The sequence below is a fragment of the Coenobita brevimanus genome, chromosome 2 (genome assembly GCF_032717465.1).
Source record: "Coenobita brevimanus isolate Jiangsu-jjx chromosome 2, ASM3271746v2, whole genome shotgun sequence".
NCBI lineage: Eukaryota > Metazoa > Arthropoda > Malacostraca > Decapoda > Coenobitidae > Coenobita > Coenobita brevimanus.
This window is the reverse complement of record NC_136955.1, coordinates 3,653,761-3,673,809: the sequence shown is the minus strand read 5'-3', so window position 1 is coordinate 3,673,809 and position 20,049 is coordinate 3,653,761. Positions and strand designations below refer to the sequence as shown.

Below are 20,049 nucleotides of genomic sequence, written 5' to 3'. Positions count from 1 at the left end.
ATTAAGATAAAAAGAAAATTACAAACTCTAACAACTGAATATGCTGGCACACATGAGGATGTGCAAGAGGAGATGGAATAATGAGCAGTTATAAACTTAGTGGCAAAATATCTTCCTAGTATTCCTAAAAAACATTTATTAGAAGATCTTGACAAGGTAAAACACACACACACACAATAACTTCCAAGGTTATATATCTGCCTTATTTTATTACTCCCATTTCAAAGCATATGGACAGATCAAAAATAATACACATTACTGGGTTACCAATCCTATTACAAGACTAAAAAAGAAAAAAGAAAATAAAAAGTAGCCCATCCACAAAGCCTTAATCACACACAAACACACACACAGGCACAACCCAACCTAACCTAACTCAGCCTAATATAACCTACTCAAATTTAATCTACTTGCATCCCCATATCACCCACCTCTTCACATATTTTTGAGAGCTTCTTCTCCTCGGCAAGGCGTTCAGACACGAAGTCACAAGCCTCCTGCGATGTCAGTGAGTTCCATATCCCATCACAGGCCACGATCATAAAGCTGTCTTCAGGGGTGAGGGCCAGGGAGCGGATGTCGGGCAGGGGACTTATCATCTGGTCTTTAGGGGATAAGCTTTTGTTCTGTTTGTACCCGTGGTCTCCTATACCAAGAAAAGAAATTTGTGGTCAGCATCATCATCACCATCATTATCATCATCATCCATCATCGTCATCACTGTCATCCATCATCATCATCGTCTTCATCATCCATCATCATCACCATTTACTGTATTCATGGTCTTATGTACTAAAATGAGATGCTAATACTGTACAAATATCCTCCTCCATGTTGTCATCAATTTTTACTGTACCTGTGATCTCCTGTACCAAAAAGCGAGAAAAATACAATTATCCTCCTTCCTGTCATCATCATCATTTATTGTACCCATGGTTTTGTGTATTAAATGAGGATATACTGATCATCACCATCATCTTCCTCCCAATTAACATCATTTACTACCCATGATCTGTACCAAACTGAGAAAAATAATGATAATCTTCCTTCCCTTCCTCCTACTCATCATCATCATCATCATCACTGCCCTTACCTCTTTTCTACCTAAGGACAGGGTGAGGTAGGATCCAGAAAACAAAGATCTTTCTGTACCATGATGAAAAAATTGATCATCATTACCATGTACTGCATTCCCCCATCCACCCACTTATGGATGGGATGAGGGAGGACTCAGAAAACAAGGAAAGAGTAAGTACTAAAAATATTATAAACAGAGAAATACAGGTCAAATTGGCCAACTTATACAGAGGACTGCTTGTAGTTGTTAAAAGATTAAGGCAAACTATATACAGTTCTTTGACAATGTAGTCCAGATTTTCATCCTTTTACAGCTTACATAACATAGCTCAATGGCAGAACATGGCAATACTACAGTTTTATATCCTATCCATAGCACTTCTCCACGACAAGCATGTGAGTGATAATATACTGTTAAACTAAGGACAGAGGATGGAGATAACAATTTTAGGACAGGTTAAAGTGACAAGTATAAGAACATGGCACTCACTGATGACCCAAGAGAGAATGAGTCTACTGCTGCCATCCAGTGCCCCCCCCCCCAGCTATAATAATTCTTGATAATCTGGGGTCATCCTAAAGATGGCAATTATTGTGTAAGTTTGTCTTCCACCCATCCATCCATCATCCAATCCTACACTGCCCCATGAGGAGCACAGGAGCCCGGGGCTAGGCAGTTGGTCCCGACATTTAAGATGAGAGTGAATGTTTGTCTTCAAGACAGCAATTTTGGGGCAAGTTACAGTGAAGAAAGTATATACTGTATCACTCACCAATAGCCCTTGACAGATTGAGTCCCCCATTGACTCTGCCATCTGCAGTGACCCTGCCTCCGGCTCTGATGATTCTCGCTGACTCAGGATCGTCCTCGGGCTTGTGATCAATGCTGAGGTCTAGCGCTGTGCCCTCCCGACACACCACACATCGGGAGTCACCAACGTTAGCCACATATAACCGGCCGTTTCTTACCACACTAACACAAGCTGTGCAGCCACTGTCATATCCAGGCTGAAAACATGACATGGCAGGTCAAGGTTAGTTTTAAAAGCCTCCACCAAGCAAAATACACATCAGGAATATCCAGCACTTACCATTTCTTACCACAATCTCACAAGCTCTAAATCTACCGTCATATCCAGGCTGAAAACATGAAACGGCAGGTTAATCCACTCAATCCCATGATGCATACTTTTATTATTGTTACCTTCAGATGATTTGATACAGCTGTGGGAGAAATCAGGCTGTGAAATGAGGGTTTAAATGCCCAATATCTGTATGTTATTTTTGGAACAGCTACAGTGGTTATATGAGATCAATTTGCATCTAGTATTACAGAGAAGTCAGCAGTGATACAGAAAGGTAACACATTTTCTATCAAAAATTTATGGAATACCTGAAATTATTACATGTGATTAGTGGACATCCTACATTACAGAATGTAGTAAGTAATGTTAAAAGTCTGACATGTTAAATCATTGCATTTATGGAGCACTTGTTAACTGTTTGTGATTAGCCTGCATCCCGTATTATAGTGCTGTTAGCAGTGATACAGATAGGCCAGATATGCTGTACCCTAATCACAAGCTTCAGTACTTATGTTAACTAATACTGGCCTTGTTCACACCTCAGAGCACTCATTTTTTTTTTTTTAATGGACCTTAGTATTTAACCCTTCGAGATTCCGATGATGATTCTGATCATTTCAAACTCAACCTCAGAGATTCCGATGATGTTTTTAATTGTCATTTTATGAAACTTTCGTAAAATATTCACCGTAAATCACGTTTACGCATCATAACAAAGAGGCTCGAACATGACATCACGGCATAGTTGCCCTATAAGTGGTGGGTACTGCACAGCTGCTCTAACTAATGGCTTTGTTTCTTTATCACTTTATTCTTGGCAAATTTTTTTTTACAGCAAGGTATAAAATTTTTTGTTTTTGCCTAACTTCAACTCGTCACTTTGACTTTTTATTTTCTTGTTTTCCCTTTTATGAACCTACAACAATAAAGTACAACTATTCACCTTCAAAATAACACCACATTCAGCATCCTATCATAAAAAGTGTATTTTTTTTTTTTTTTTTATGCGAGGAAGAAGGAACCAAAGGCCATGGCCCGCAGTAACAGTTCCCTCCAAGAGAAAAACAAAATACAATAGAGAGCCAAATTCAAGATCTGATCATTTTGAGATGCCTGGACACACTGCGTTTGAAAGACTGGAGATCATAGGCAGCAGGAAATACAGACAGAGGGAGACAGTTCCAGAGCTGACCTGTTGCATAAATGAAAGACTGGGAGTAACGGTTAACTCTTGCATTAGAGAGTTGGACAGAAAAGGGATGAGAGTTTGCTGCCAGACGGGTGCTACGCGCCCGTCGTAGAGGTGGAGGATGTCACGAATCAATTCGCGACATTTCATTTTTGTGAGAAGCCACGAACTATTAGTGGAAAACTCACTGTGTATCGCTCAGTTAACCGTTTCTCTCTCCATTTCGGGGTATACTTTTCAAATCATTCGTCACCGTTTTCAGGGGTGACCGATTTGATGCACGTCACTAAGTGCGCTACTGAGCGATACTATTGTTTCTTTATCGTTCACCTCTGCTTGCCTAAACCGTTAGCCACGCCTTCTGGTAGCTTGTGCATCCTGCCTGTACATTATTTGAATTCAGTCTGGTGTTTGCTGTGACGGAGAAAGGTTCTGTGCTCAGAAGTGGAGAGGTCAGCTAGCACCCCAAGCTCCACTAGTACAGTTAATCCCAGTACTCCCACCCCCCACCTCGGGTGATACATAGTATTCATCGACTGGTATTTCTTTTGTGTATTTTGTAGTTTTAAGAGCTTAGTTAAGGTGTTTTTTTTCTAGGCGTAAGTATTTAGCTTCTGTGTGAGTGAGCGAGTGCGTCTCATTTAATTGATTTGCATTGTAACGTTAAATTTATTTTTTGTGATTAATAAATTTAACAGTTCCTTTCTTGAGCTTAATGTAAGTAAACTCTTGTTTCATTTCTCCATAATTAAGCTTATTTTCCATATAGCTCCTAGCTTGCATAAACGTTTGCTTTCATAACTGGTACTTAGACCAGTCTTGTTGTATTAACTTAAAATCCGTTGTGCCAGGAGTTAATGCATCAGCAAGAACCTGATGTTGTTATTATTAGTATTAGTTATTTATTGTCAGGGGTGATGTAACTTTCTCCAGAGGCTAACAGTACAGTAATTCAGCAATTGTGAGTAATTAGTCTCTGCTGTGTACTGTTGAGAAAGTTTATGAATTCTCGTTCTCAGAGAGTCGTGCGAAGAAGCAGCGTAAAGTAATCATTGCTTGATGTAGCAAGACAATCATTGTCTATGCTCTTCAATATTATTGAATATTATTATCAATTTAACATTTAACCATTTATTTCAAAATTACCATGATATTATAAAAAACCCGTGACAATTGGCGACCTCATTCCAGGATATTAACTCCTAGCTCTAAAGCTATTCACGAGATAGTGCTCACTCATTCATATTTAGGTATTTATCATTAAAGTTTATAGGCACAAGCTTACTGGTGTTTACCCTTAATTTAGCAAGTGAATTTTGCTTTATTAATCAATAGAATACTTAACTCTAGTTTATTTTTGGTAACGCCAGACAATTTTATTCGCTTCTGGGAAGTCGCCGTACCATTGTGTTTATTATTGAGTCTTCCCAGTCATTTACATTTTTGATTTATTCTTTGCCAGTTAACTGGATAAGACTGGTCACCACTAGCTTGTGTCTGTACTCTTTACTTTTGTTTATTAGTATTAGAGTAAGCTAAGCAGTCAGTACTCAATTTCGGTTTGCTTAATAAATTAGCGAAATGGCTACTACTGTATTTTTACAGGAAGCCAAAGAAATGGGTCTTTCGGACCCAACCGAAATTAAAGAGTATATACTCTCACGGCATAATCAGGAGCAGCAGCGCGAGAATGATGCCCGTGAAGAGCGTAAGATTCAGCGCGAATGCGAGCGAGAACAGCGTGAGGAACGTGAAAGAGAGCGTGCTTATGAACAAGAGCAGCGTGAGAAAGAGCGCGAATACGAGCGGGAACAACGAGAACACGAACGTGCCGAGCGAGAAGCACGAGAAAAACATGAACTTGAAGTGCTGAAGCTCAAGCGAGATTCCTTGGCTTCAGACACGTCTGCTGCAGTTGGTCCAAGCTCCACGAGCTTTCTCCCTGCACATGTCCTGGCGACCCCACGCATCAAGCTTCCTTCATACAAGGAAAGCGAGCGAATCGAGCCGTACATAGCTCGTTTTGAGGACATGGCAGACATGTATCAACTGGATGAGGCAGCTAAGCGGCTTCAGTTTCTTAGCCTATTTGAGGGCCCTGCCCTCGATATTCTCCACAGAATTCGTGGAGACAATCTCACATATGAGATGATGAAAGCTGCACTCATTAAGGCGTATGGTCTCACAGTAGACGACGCCAGAGTTCAGTTCATGCGAGCTCGTCTCCAAGACAAGGAGACAGCTGTTCAGTTCCTTGATCGTCTCACAGCTTACTTAAATGAGTGGATGGAGAAAGATGAAACTCCTTCCATGCGTGAGGGGATAATTGACCTTATGCTGCGTACACAGCTAGAGAGGTCGTGGCCTGCTGAGCTCATAGCACAGCTTAAGATCTGCCAGGTGAAAGATGCCAGCCAAATGGCAGAGAAGGCTGACGCATTCTTTACTGCATACGGGTATCAAACTCGTAAGCAAAACACCTGGAGCAGAAAAGATACTGCCAAGTCTGGGAAGCAAGTCTCAGACTGAATCCCAGCACCAAGGCCGTTCTCAGAATAATGGCCAAGGTCCAAAACCGCAGTGGAAGGACCAGGGGCAAAACACTCAGAAACCTGAGTGGAAGAGGTACAACAAGTACCCTAACCAGCACCAGTATCAGCCACGCAACCGACCGTCGGGACAAACTTTTCCACCACCAGCTCAAAAGAGGCAGGAAGCGAATGCAGCCTTCATTCCTCAGCAGCAGTCTGGTGGTCACGTCCCTACCAGTGTGGGTACTTCCCCACAGTTCACTAGTCCCACAGTGACAGTGAACCCCCCTCCACAGATGGCCAATGTTCCATCTTCCCAATATAACCCTCAAGGCACAATGTTTGCCACATCAATTCAGCAGCCTCATGAGTGGCTAGCTGCTTCCTCCACAGGCCCTCCCACAGGTGACAGTACCTTCCTTGTTCAGCCAGGGTTTGTGGGAGGCATTCCTGTGAAGGTCCTGAGAGACAATGGTTCCTCAGGTTGCTCTGTTAAGCAGAGTTTAGTTCGGCCTGAGCAGTATACAGGTCGACAGATCCATGCAAAGCTTATTGATGGATCAGTGAGATTGTTCCCTGAGGCATGTATCCAGGTGGCATCTCCATTTTATACTGGTACGACACTTGCAGTTGTCATGCCAGAGCCTCTATTTGACTGTATAGTAGGCAATATTAATGGAGTCAAGGATAGTTGCTCCGATGACGCTACTCAGACTTCGGCTGCTGCGGTAACACGAGCCATGACTGAGGCTCCAGATTGTGTCACCCCAGTGATCATTGAATCGCCGCAAGATCTGATGTGTAGTCAACTTGTTGTGCAAGAACAACATTCTGACCCGACACTTGCTGCCGTGCGGAACAAGCAAAGAGGGTCGAGTGATAAAGTATTCACGGGGAGGTCGAGCAAGTTCCTTCGCAAACAAGGACGGCTCTACCGTGAGTCACGAACACCCGAGGGCGAGGTTCGACTGCAGTTTGTCGTTCCCGCCAAGTACCGCCTAGCAGTGTTACAATGGGGTCATTGTTCAGCCTCAGGAGGTCACATGGGCAAAAGGAAGACCCAGGGCCGTATCCGAGCTGACTTTTTCTGGCCAGGGATGGGACGGGACATAGATAGTTTTGTCCGTTCTTGCAGTGTGTGCCAAAGTATCACCACTAATCAGGGACGTGCCCTTCCTGTGCCATTTGTAACTACACCTGTAATCTCTGAGTCAGTTGAGAGACAGGGTAGTGGTGAAGTGGGTGCAGACCTGACGTCTCGCCCATTGGCCCCACAGGACGCATTATGTCCAGGGCCTGTACATACATATTATGTACCGTAGGTTAAGGGGGAAGTTGAGAGGCGACTCGAGGCTATGGAAGACCCGAGTTTGCACAAGGATTCTCAGCTTCCCGATACTAATATAAGTACTGTAGGTTAAGGGGGAAGTTCGAGAGAGAACTCCGCAGAGGCGACTTGAGGCTATGGAAGACCCAAGTTTGCACAAGGATTCTCAGCTTCCCGATACTAATATAAGTATTGTAGGTTAAGGGGGAAGTTCGAGAGAGAACTCCGCAGAGGCGACTTGAGGCTATGGAAGACCCAAGTTTGCACAAGGATTCTCAGCTTCCCGATATTAATATAAGTACTGTAGGTTAAGGCACAGGTTGAGGACCCGTGTGCAGTTCGAGGCTATGGAAGACCCGAGTTTGCACAAGAATTCTCAACTTGCCGACCATAATTGTGTGCTATAATTAATGGCGACCTCGAATGTACGTCATAGCACTGACTGCTAGGCAGAGAGTAATTGTAACATAATAAAATTATGTCCCATTGACACTTTTGATGCTCCACCTCAATTGGTTTTGCAGGTTCAGCAATGGGTGTAGCAGTTTTGCTGTGCGGGCCAGCTGATCGTCTGCCGCACGCTGCCGCCTCTTCTCCTCTGCCTTCGTCGTCGCCATGTTATTATTTACTGTGTCATTTTACACGTAGGTACAGTTACACTACAACTGTCACACCTACACCGTGTATTACATACACCACGCTACACAACAATTAGTTGTCAGTGTAAATGTAGCAAATTTTCGCTCAGTTTGACCTGAGTACAGGATTTTCACCGTCGTCACGGAGTTTTTCCCTCAAGCTTCCTTCTATTAACGTAAATACGAGGTTTTTTCACTCACTGGCGACTGCGATTTTCTCCTGTAGCAGGATAGCACACACACCACAGTGTGAATCTTGTGTGACTGAGTTAGGATTTATATGTATGTATATTGAAATAATTCTTCTGAAGGAAGAAAGATTTAATTTTCATGGGGCGTAATGTCACGAATCAATTCGCGACATTTCATTTTTGTGAGAAGCCACGAACTATTAGTGGAAAACTCACTGTGTATCGCTCAGTTAACCGTTTCTCTCTCCATTTCGGGGTATACTTTTCAAATCATTCGTCACCGTTTTCAGGGGTGACCGATTTGATGCACGTCACTAAGTGCACTACTGAGCGATACTATTGTTTCTTTATCGTTCACCTCTGCTTGCCTAAACCGTTAGCCACGCCTTCTGGTAGCTTGTGCGTCCTGCCTGTACATTATTTGAATTCAGTCTGGTGTTTGCTGTGACGGAGAAAGGTTCTGTGCTCAGAAGTGGAGAGGTCAGCTAGCACCCCAAGCTCCACTAGTACAGTTAATCCCAGTACTCCCACCCCCCACCTCGGGTGATACATAGTATTCATCGACTGGTATTTCTTTTGTGTACAGTAATCACTCCAATATCCGGATCAATAGAGCCATCGGTAGGTTCGGATATTGGTTTTGTCCGGATATTGGGCCCCAGCTTATGGACTTGTACTTACGGACCCTAACACAGAGAAACACCTATACAACTCCCTCCGGACATGCATAGCACCTATTTAACACCCAAATCACACCAATAAGGCACATAAATGACTGAAATAAATGCAATAGACACATAAAATGTGGGTTTAGAAGTATGTTCATACATTAATAAACATTCTGGTACTTATGGACTCTAACCGAACCTAACCTAACCGAACCTAACCGAACTCTGAAAAACCCATTCCTACTGCACATGCATGAGGTAAGTTTAGTATGGAAAGAAGTACAGTATGACACTTTCTGGTAAGTATAGTATGGGAAAAAATACAATATGAAACATTCTGGTAAATATAGTATGGAAAATAGTACAACATGAAACATTTTGGCTACTTACAGCAAGTCCCTGGCCACCTCGATGAATAACCGCCTCCTCTCGGACTCTGACAGTAAGAACGATTTCCTGAAGCACTTGCACTACACTCTTCCTGAAGTCTTGCACTGAACTTAGTCACTAACACACAGAAGTCCGTTCTTTTCACAGTGTTCACTTTAGTCCAAATAATGTTCCATTAAATTTAAGTGTTGCACATTAACTTTTCCCAAGTTTTTTTAAGTTTCCAAAGCCAAAACAAAGAAGGTTAGTTACGTTAAATTTCTTTTCTACTTAGTCTTTTCTCCCAACTTGAAAACCTTAACACAACACACCGTTTTTTTCACTGCACAACACTCAAAATTCCCGTGTGGTCTAGTGGAGAAGTTCTTGCTGTTTATTCACTGTCAGAGCCCGAGAGTATCACTGGCAGGCGTCCAAGGGGTGCATCGGTGGGTAGTGGTGATGGCGTACCGACTACAGAAGACTCTGAAGACAGCCGCAAACTCACGTCGAGCGGTGACTCCACTGTAGCTGATGTGCTGGGCTGTGGCTCGGAGCATGAGGGCCTGTCTTGGGAGGCAACGGAGTGGAACCAGGGCTTGGCACAGCGGGGGTCACGGGCCTGAAAAACTGTCAATCGTTGACTGACGCAAGGACCGACGATTCTGGCGATTGATGATGCGCTGCCGGAAAGCACGCACTTCCTCCACGAGTCCCAAGGGCCCCATCTCCCTGTCGCAGTCCGGGTGTTCCAGGTAGTCTAGGACGAACTCTAGATGTTCCCGGAGTGCGCTCAGCTTGGGGATGGCTGGAGTAGTGTCCTGCTGGGCGGAGTCTGCATCATCATCGCCTTCGTCGTCGGAATCTTCAAGTTCGGGACTGACACCAGCAACCGAAGACGCGATCTCGATATCAGACAACGTCTGATACCCAGGATCGCCCTCGTCGTCGTCCAACCACTCACGAACATCGTCCACATCAACATCGTCGCCGTGCGTACGTAGCCGTGCATGGAAGTCATCCACGTCAAACCCTAGGAAATCGTACTCCACATCTGTTCCGAGAAGCAGACGAGACCAACCATTTTCAAGAGTTTTCACAGGGACTTCCTTCCATGCACTAGCCCAGTTGTACAGCGCAGACTTGATGTTGTAGCGGCGAAGGTTTTCCAAAGTCCGCTTGCCTCGAGTGTCACGTCCTTCCCTGCGCTCGTCCTCGTCCTCGAGAACCACCATCACCTCGTCCAGGAACTTCCGACGGTACAGGCGCTTTGTTGCCACGATCACTCCTTGGTCCATTGGTTGAATGAGAGCAGTCGTATTAGGTGGCAGAAACATGCACCTAATACGGCCATTCTCAGCAACCAAGTCCTTGTCGCACGGGTGGGCAGGTGCATTGTCGAGGAGAAGGAGAGCCTTTACCTGGTCGCGAGGAATTCCCAGTGTCTTCGTCTGGTAATGTATGACCTCCTTGACGAAGTGATGGTGAAACCAGTCTTTGAAAATCACAGCTGTGAACCATGCTTTCAAAGAATGGTACCATACGACAGGAAGGACATCCATCACCCCACGAAAGGCACCGAGGCTGCTTTGCACGGCCAACAATAACGGGCTTAAGCCGGTGCATGCCGTTAGCATTGGCACAACACAAAGCAGATATCCGTTCCTTAGAAAGCTTGCGGCCAGGTACACGCTTCTCCGTCTCATCGGCGAGAGTGTTCGTTGGCACCGAGCGATAGAATAAGCCAGTTTCGTCAGCGTTATAGACTTGACCGAGAGTGAGGCCCTCCCTGTCGATCAAGCCTTTCACCTTGTGCCGAAACTCGTCCACTCCATCCTCGTTAGCGTCCAATGCTTCGCCATGTGCTTTACGGTTAGTAAGGCCATGTCGCAACTTGAACGCGAAGAGCCAACCCTCGGATGCCTTGAAGTCTAGGGCGTCGTGAAGCCTTGCAAACTTCTCAGCAGCAGCCTTCAGCTCCGTTCCACGTACCATCACACCAGCTGCACGTTGCTGTCGATACCAAATCAACGTGGAGCGGTCGATCTCTGCATACTTGGGAGTAAACATAACCTTCCTCTCCACGTTGCGTTTGCTTCTCGACGAGAAGTCAGCCGTGTACTGCATGAGCTTGTCTCGGGAACGCTTGATATCAAACAAAGTCGACCGGGCCAGGTTGAACTCGCGGAGAATGCGAGAGGAAGACCAACCCGCATCAACCTTCTCCAATATCTCCCGTTTCTTCTCCAGAGTCAACACCACTCTCTTCCTTTTCTCAGGAGGCGGGGCCATCATCACACACACTAAGAGTAGGGCAGAGAGCAGCAGGAGGCCTTGCAGCAAGTACGGCACCACCACAAAAGCGAGCACGTGGGCAGCCATGACGAACAGCGCAGGTCCAGTCGCGGTGAGAGACAGGCGGGAAGTGGGGATGATGCAGCGGCGCTCTATCGGACGTCGGAGGAATGACGAACCAAAACAATGCTCTCACGCGGCGCAGCAGAGTTCAAATTACGGACGGCAAAAAATCGGTTTTTTTTCCAATTTTTTTGGATTTTCGGACCATTTTGGGAATGTTTGATCCCAGGACGATAAGGTTCGGTTAGTGGGGATGTTCGGTTATTGGGCGTCCGGATATTAGAGTGATTACTGTATTTTGTAGTTTTAAGAGCTTAGTTAAGGTGTTTTTTTTCTAGGCGTAAGTATTTAGCTTCTGTGTGAGTGAGCGAGTGCGTCTCATTTAATTGATTTGCATTGTAACGTTAAATTTATTTTTTGTGATTAATAAATTTAACAGTTCCTTTCTTGAGCTTAATGTAAGTAAACTCTTGTTTCATTTCTCCATAATTAAGCTTATTTTCCATATAGCTCCTAGCTTGCATAAACGTTTGCTTTCATAACTGGTACTTAGACCAGTCTTGTTGTATTAACTTAAAATCCGTTGTGCCAGGAGTTAATGCATCAGCAAGAACCTGATGTTGTTATTATTAGTATTAGTTATTTATTGTCAGGGGTGATGTAACTTTCTCCAGAGGCTAACAGTACAGTAATTCAGCAATTGTGAGTAATTAGTCTCTGCTGTGTACTGTTGAGAAAGTTTATGAATTCTCGTTCTCAGAGAGTCGTGCGAAGAAGCAGCGTAAAGTAATCATTGCTTGATGTAGCAAGACAATCATTGTCTATGCTCTTCAATATTATTGAATATTATTATCAATTTAACATTTAACCATTTATTTCAAAATTACCATGATATTATAAAAAACCCGTGACAGAGGAATGCAAGCAGACAGTTCAGAGGAGCAGTGACCATTAAAGTAGCGATAGAAAAGAGATAAAGATGCAACAGTGCGGCGAAGAGACAGAGGTTGAAGGGAGTCAGTAAGAGGAGGAGAGTTAATGAGACGAAAAGCCTTTGACTCCACCCTATTGAGAAGAGCTGTATGTGGGGAGCCTCCCCACACATGAGAGTTGTACTCCACACAGGGGCAGATAAAACCTCTGTATAGAGTCAACAATTGTGCAGGGGTAAAGAAAGAGCGGAGTCGGCTTAGCACACCCAATCTCTTAGAAGCAGATTTTACAAGAGATGTAATATGATCTTTCCAAGATAAGTCTTGAGTAAATGAAACCCCAAGCATGTTCAAGGATGATGCAGGATTAAGCTGAATATTATTAAACATTAATGGGTATACAATGACTGATCAAAGAAAAAGATTGCGAAGTGAATATGTGGCTGAGACTAAAATTAAATTCTGCACCTCTTCCCTTTCGCTTTACTGCACAATAAAATGCAAAAATTACCATAAGCTATATATCACTGTAAAGGCAATTTATTGTAGTTTTGCACTGTTTACACCAGATTTACATATCTTTATTAGTTTTTTTTTAACAAATATTTTTCTACGGCAAGGTATAACATTTTTGGTTTTTGCCTAACTTTAACTTGTCATTTTGACACTTTATTTTCGTTGTTCTGCTTTTTCAACCTACTATGATAAAGTACAACTATTCAGCTTTAAAATGACACCAAAATCAACATTCTATCATGAAAAGTGTATTTACACAGAGGGATCAATGAAAACTAATGTGCCACGAAGATGTGGGTCAGCATGAGTGGCTGACTCTAGCACAGACATAATCTGCCCAGCCCAGAAACCTGATAGGGTTAATTATTGCACTTACCTCCTCCTTCATGTTCATGGCAAACTCAGTATAGGGATCCTCTTCATCCTCCACTTCAACATCATCATCTTCCTCCTCCTCCTCCTCTTCCTCCTCGCTCTCCTCACCATCTGCGTCCTCCTCTCCTTCTTCCTCACTGAGAAAATATACATACATTTACCATCATCATCAAAGTCTCTATTCCCACCTATGAATGGTGTGAGGTAGGGCCCAGGAGAAATCTATACAGTATATATAAAACCATACTTCTGCCCAATTAAATGGACCATACTCTCATCTGCTCACCATTCAAGCCCCCAGAATCCTGAAACCATCGGACAGGCACAAACATCCACACTTATTAAAGCAATACATACCATAAAACTATTTGGAAGTCATAAACAGCAATAACAAGAGTATCTAAGCAGTGACTGTGACTGGGTAAGGTGGTGTACAAATATAGACTGTGGAGTTCTGAAAAGTATTTTAAAAAAAAAAGTAAAATAAACTATAAAAAAAAAAAAAAAGAGGGAGAACTATCAAAAGCACACCCCATAAAATGAGTTAGTTCAACATGCCTTGTGTACCATACAATACTCACCCTCCTTCATCTTCATCCTCCTCTTCCTCGAAGTTATCATCCTCTTCATCTTCGTCATCGCTGCCCTCTTCCTCCATGGCTCCTTCCCTTCCCCCAGCCTGGATCTTTCTGTATATCTCAGCTGCTCGGATTGCTGCCTCCCTTCTTCTTCCTTTGGCCTTTGCTTCCTTCATAGCCTGGATTTCAGAGTTCTTGAGTAGAGCCTTCCCCTTTCCACCCTTCCCGCTGCCTTTTCCTTTACCCTTACTCTGTTGTTGCTGTTCTCCATTTATAACAGCATCTCCGTTCTCCTTTAATTCCTCCGCTTTAGACGAGTCCTCTTTATTCTCTTTGTGGTCTTCATCTTTTATACTCCCCTTCTCCTCTTCCTTTGTCTTCACCTCCCCATTCTCCTCCTCTTTCTTCACCTCCTCCTCTTCTCCATTCACCATGTGCTTGGGTCCCTCTCCATTCACTTCTTTGGCATTTGACTGATCTACCGCCGACTCTTCCGAACCAGGCTCCTCTTTACTGGCCTCATCCGCATCAGAAAAGTCAAATTTGACGGGACCTTCCGATTCTTTGTTACCACTGCTGCTGCTGCCACTGCCACTGGTACTGGTTTTTGCTTTAAGGAATGGAGAAGTTACCTGCAAGACAAATAAATCTGATGAATGTACGTGTTTAGCAGCTCCAAGATCACTAGAAGCCACTAATTATCAATGCTTTGAGTATATGGCAACCCCCTAACTAACTAAATAGATACAGTACATAAAAAATAAATAAATGAATCATAACAGTTATCATTCCGCCTCTTTTTTCCACCCACAGGCAGTGAGAGAGAGAGAGAGAATAATTAGATGGATGTGTAGTGCATCCTTGAGTGCGAGGCCTGGGGGAGCTAGGATTGCCACTGAAGAAATGGGAGGAAGGATGGGACTTGAATCTAAACTTGAATCTAATATATTATAGCACTAGCCGTGTGTGTGTGTGTGTGTGTGTGTGTGTGTGTGTGTGTGTGTGTGTGTGTGTGTGTGTGTATTTTGGGCAACCGAAATTACTTTCAAATCACACCAAAATTAGCACAAAAATTGCAAAAAATTCGCTAATGTGCAAAAAACTTGGTCCCATCACGATCGAAAAACTTTTACTATATTTAATAAGCAATCACATTTTGACCAAAAAATGCTGCTCCCGGAGCCCAGCATAGGATCTCTGTAGAATTTTTTGCCCATAGCTACAACTAAAACATACTACAGCAACATGAAAGCCCTCCGCAGGAGCAAGTGCGAGGGGCCCGAAGGGCCCACGTGCAATTGTGTATTGCTATTGTGATGAGGATGGGTAGATTGAGTTGATTTGGATATGTTGACAGGATGATGACAATTGGGTGTGAAATATGAGAAGTGTGACAGCTGAAGGAAGGTTGCAAATGGCAGACCAAAAAATACCTGGGACAAGGTCACAGTGTGACCTCAGGGATAAGGGACTGAATAAAAAGGCTGCCTGGGATTAAGCAGCAAGGAGAGTCACCATTAAGTGACCAAGGCCAACTCATGCAAGCATGTTGAAGCCTGTGCAAACAATACAATGGAAGAATTAACCAAGAGCATGCCCCGTTTACCCCCTAAAGTACTAAGCTCGACAATCGATGTTATTTCAGTTTTAAATGGACGAGGAACGCTGATCATGCAACTTCTACAAAAAACTGGCAACAGTTTGTTCCACCCCGGCTGTGGCATAGATGGCTTCTGTCCAAACAGAACTAAGTGTTGGACACATAAGAGGGAGGACCAAGACCCATACCCAGGCGGTGGGGGGTGTACTCCCACCTCCCTCTCACCGCATCCCTCTACTCCACTACGTTGTTACAACCCTACCTCCCTCTGTTCATACCACCACCACCACCCCTCTCACACCTTCCTCATGCATCCTCCACCCCTTCGATGTGGATCCCCCCATATATCCCCCCTCCAGTCATCTGGGGGGAGGATATTTCCCCACTACCTTCCCTCCACATCCCTGTACTCCACTGGGGCCCTTCCTTGGGTCTGGTGGTGGTCTCCTCCCATCCCTCCATCCCTGTACACTCTCTCCTGGTCTAACACCCTCCACCAGCACCCCCTCCACCCCCTAGCACAGAGCATCTTTATCCACCCTCCCCCCCCACCGGCCTCGAATATTTTGAGTAATTTTTACACTTTATGACGCGTGTTTTGAATCATTACCTGTACTTTCTTCGTGTCTTGGCATTCAGATACACACACCAAGCAAGGAGGAATACTTGTCTGCCAAGTGTAGGGCTAGAAGAGAGGTATACAGGGCAAAGTCTGAGTCACAGAGACTTTTACTTGATAACCTAAATCATGGGGAAGGAAAAACATGATATTTAAGGAGGCAAATCAGATGAAAAGGAATAATCGGGATATTATAGGTGAGCAGTGTGTGAAGAATGATGAAGGAAGGGTAGTGGTGAACAGTCAGCATATTAAAGATGCATGAAGCAAGCATTATAGCCGGTGCTGCATGAGGAGTTTGACTGGGACAGGGAAGGTTTGGTGCCAGCAGATCCAGTGTTTGGCCCTTGGCCTTTGAATGATGTTGCTACTGTGAGTGAGGCAATAGGCAGGATGAAGGTGGGGAAGGCAGCAGGTGTGTTTGGGTTGACTGCCGAAATGTTGAAAGCCTCAGGAGATATAGGGGTGAGATTAGTCACTGACCTGATAAATATGATTATTCATAAGTGTGTTGTCCCAGATGACTGGCTGAAGAGTGTAATTGTAAATGTGTATAAAAGGAAGGGTGATGCCCTGGAAAGAGGAAATTATAGAGGTATAAAGCTTTAAGATCAGATAATGAAAGTAATGGAGAAAGTTTTAGAAGGTATGATTAGAGAAAGAGTGAATATAAATGAGATGCAGTTTGGGTTTTTGCCAGGTAGGGGGACCACTGATGACATTTTCATTGTTCGACAGCTTCAGGAAAAATATATTGGTAAGAAAAGTGCTCCGCTCTGACCGAAGGGTCGGAGGATCGAATCCACCCAAGGGTCATTGGTAGACATCAGGAAGGGCATCTGGTCATAAAATGCTACATGCTCCAGTCCAAAGTCCTCTACCCAGAGGCAACGCCTTAGCCCTTCGGGGATACCTGGCGTAAAACCAAATTATTTTTATATTTTTATTATATTTTGTTTTTGTTGATTTGGAAAAGGCCTTTGACAGAGTCCCTAAAGAGGTGGTGAAGTGGGCAATGAGAAAGCTTGGCTTGGAGGAGTGGCTGGTTAGGATGGTTATGGCTATGTATGTGGGTGCTCGCACCCAGGTAAGAGTGAATGGAGATTTGAGTGATGAGTTTTCCGTGAACATTGGTGCGCATCAGGGGTCAGTTTTGAGTCCCAAGTTGTTTATCATGGTACTGTACTTGAAGCCCTCTCACGTGACTTCAGAAACGGACTCCCGTGGGAGATATTGTATGCTGATGAATGGTGTTGATTGCAGAGAACAAAAGGGAGGTGGAGGAAAGGTTTAGGAAGTGGAGAAATGGTATGGGGCACAATGGTTTGAGAGTAAATGCTGATAAAACAAAAGTGATGATATCCAGGGTTGGTGGCGGTACTGTCAAAGACAAGGGAGAGGGGCCATGTGCAGTTTGCCACAAGGGCATGGGAAGTAATTCTATCTTGTGCAGTGTTTGTGATAAATGGGTGCGCAAGAGATGTAGCGTTATCAGAGGTAGACTGCGAGATAATGCTGATTTTATGTATGCGGCGTGTCGAGGAGGGCAGATGGAGATTGTCAGGAGTGAAAGGATTGACCATGCTGGTGAATCTCTTGAGTGTGTGGAAGTGTTTTGTTATTTGGGAGATATGTGTGCTGGGGGTGGGGCTGAAGCTAGCACTGCGGCTAGGGTGGGAAGTGGTTGGAAAAAGTCCAGGGAGTTCTTGCCTCTCCTGACATTGAGAGGACTCTCCCTACATAATAAGGGGTCTTTGCATGCAGCATGTATTTACCTATTTGTATTTACCTATTTGTAGTATACAGGAATTGAGCAATGCTCGTGTTGTCCTGTCTCCATATCCACATTTATCAAGTCTACCTTTACACACATGAATGTTTTTCACATGCACCACCTCTTTGTCTAAGTCGTTCCAAATATTTAAGAATATACCTAATTGTGATATACACGGAATGTACTATGCTCGTGGGTTTCCGTCGCTGTTTCTCAATAAGTCGAATTTAACTTTAAACTCGTTTATGTTTTTAGACTGGACGATCTCTTTGTCCAGGCTATTCCATAAGTCTATACTTCTGTAAGGAAAGCTATATTTCTTGATATCCTTCAAGCAGCTTGACTTTTTCAATTTCATTCCATGTCCTCTTGTTGCTCTCTTATCCCATACAAACAGATCTTCTTTGTCAATTTTATCTACTCCCACCATGGTCCTGAACACATAATCATGTCTCCCCTCTTTCTCCTTTCCTCTAATGAAGGCAAATCCAGTTTTCCAGCCTCTCTCTGTATGACAGGTCTGTCAGACTGGGGACCATCTTGGTTGCTGTTCTTTGTATTCTCTCAATCTTGTTTATATCTTTCTTTTTGTGTGGGGACCACACTACCGCTGCATATTCTAACCTGGGGCGGATCATGGCCACTATCAATTTTTTCATCATTTCCTCATCCATATAATGAAATGCTACTCTTATGTTAGTCAAGAGCTTATAAGTCTCTCCTACTATCTTGTTAATGTGCTTTTCTGGTGACAAACTATCTTGGACCAGCACTCCCAAATCTTTCTCTTCTCTCCTTTTTTGTGATTAATTCATTACCCAAAAAATAATTCAGTGATGGTCTCCTGGTACTTTTACCCATTTCCAATATTTTACATTTCTTTACATTAAATTTCATTTCCCACGTCCGGCTCCAATTGTGTATCCTATCCAAATCCTCCTGCAGTATTTTACAATCCTCCTCAACCTCTATCTTCCTCAAGATCTTTACATCATCAGCAAACAGACTCGCATAACTGTTCACTCCATCTACCATATCATTTACATAAATCAGGAACATTACTGGCGCCAACACTGAGCCTTGAGGGACTCCACTTGTTACTTCCCTCCATCCAGACATCTTTTCCTTTATTACTGTCCTCATTTGTCTGTCTCTCAAAAAGTCTCTCATCCATTCCAGAAGTTTCCCCTTTAGTCCTCCTATATATTCTAGTTTCCACATTAGTCTCTTATGAGGTACCTTGTCAAAGGCCTTCTCTAAGTCTAAGTACACACAATCCACCCAACCATCTCTCTCCTGTACCACATCAATCGCTCTTGAGTAAAAGCTCAACAAGTTTGAAACACATGACCTTCCACTTCTGAATCCAAACTGACATTCAGCCAAAATATTCATCTCTTCCAGATATTTTATCCATCTGTCTTTCAGGATTCTCTCACACAATTTTGCGACCATGCTGGTTAGAGACACTGGTCTATAATTCAGGGGTTCTTCCCTGTTTCCTCCCTTGTAAATTGGTACCACATTTGCCCTCTTCCATTCTTTTGGCACTTTCCCCTCTTCCAGTGAGCATACAATTAAGCTGTGAATTTTATCCGCCAGTTGTTCTCTGCATTCCTTCAGTACCCAATTAGAAATTCCATCAGGTCCTGGGGCTTTCCTTACATCTTGAGTTTCCAGTAATTTATACACTTCCTGCACCTCCACTTTTATATCTTTCATCACCGGAACATTTCTAATCACTCCCTCCCCTTCCACAAGCTCCTTTTCTTTAGTGAAAACTGACTGGAAACGTTTGTTCATTATTTCTGCTTGCATTGCCGCATCATTAAAGACCTCTCCATCTACTTTCAGCTTGGTGATTCCTTCCTTTTGTTTCAGTTTGCCATTAACAAATCTATAAAACAGTTTGGGTTCATCCTTGCATTTGTCAATTATACCTTTTTCAAAATTCCTTTCTTCTTCCCTACGTATTCTTGTGTATTCGTTTCTTGTTCTTTTATATTCTTCCTTTGTTCTGTCGTTACCTCTCTTTCTCCAATTGTTCCACGCCTTATCTCTCTCTTTTTTGGCTATCATACACCTTCTATTAAACCACTCCTTTTTCCTGTTTTCTTTCCCTCTTACTCTTGGTACAAATTTTTCCACTCCCAAATTATAGAGGTCTAGAAAGATATCCCACTTCCTCTGTATCTCTCTTGTTTCTCTGAATTTTCTCCAAT

General features: G+C 43.6%; 1 protein-coding gene across 1 annotated transcript in view; it reads right to left on the bottom strand.

The window, feature by feature from the left end:
* Nucleotides 1-20,049, bottom strand: part of LOC145390767 (protein phosphatase 1G) — a 36,853-nt gene that overhangs the window by 8,993 nt on the left and 7,811 nt on the right. The window contains exons 4-7 of the mRNA XM_080265572.1: nt 13,838-14,466; nt 13,258-13,393; nt 1,851-2,085; nt 432-646 (exon numbers count right to left, since the gene is read on the bottom strand). Of these exons, the coding sequence (XP_080121698.1) occupies nt 432-646; nt 1,851-2,085; nt 13,258-13,393; nt 13,838-14,466 (1,215 nt within the window). The remainder of the gene's footprint in view (nt 1-431; nt 647-1,850; nt 2,086-13,257; nt 13,394-13,837; nt 14,467-20,049) is intronic.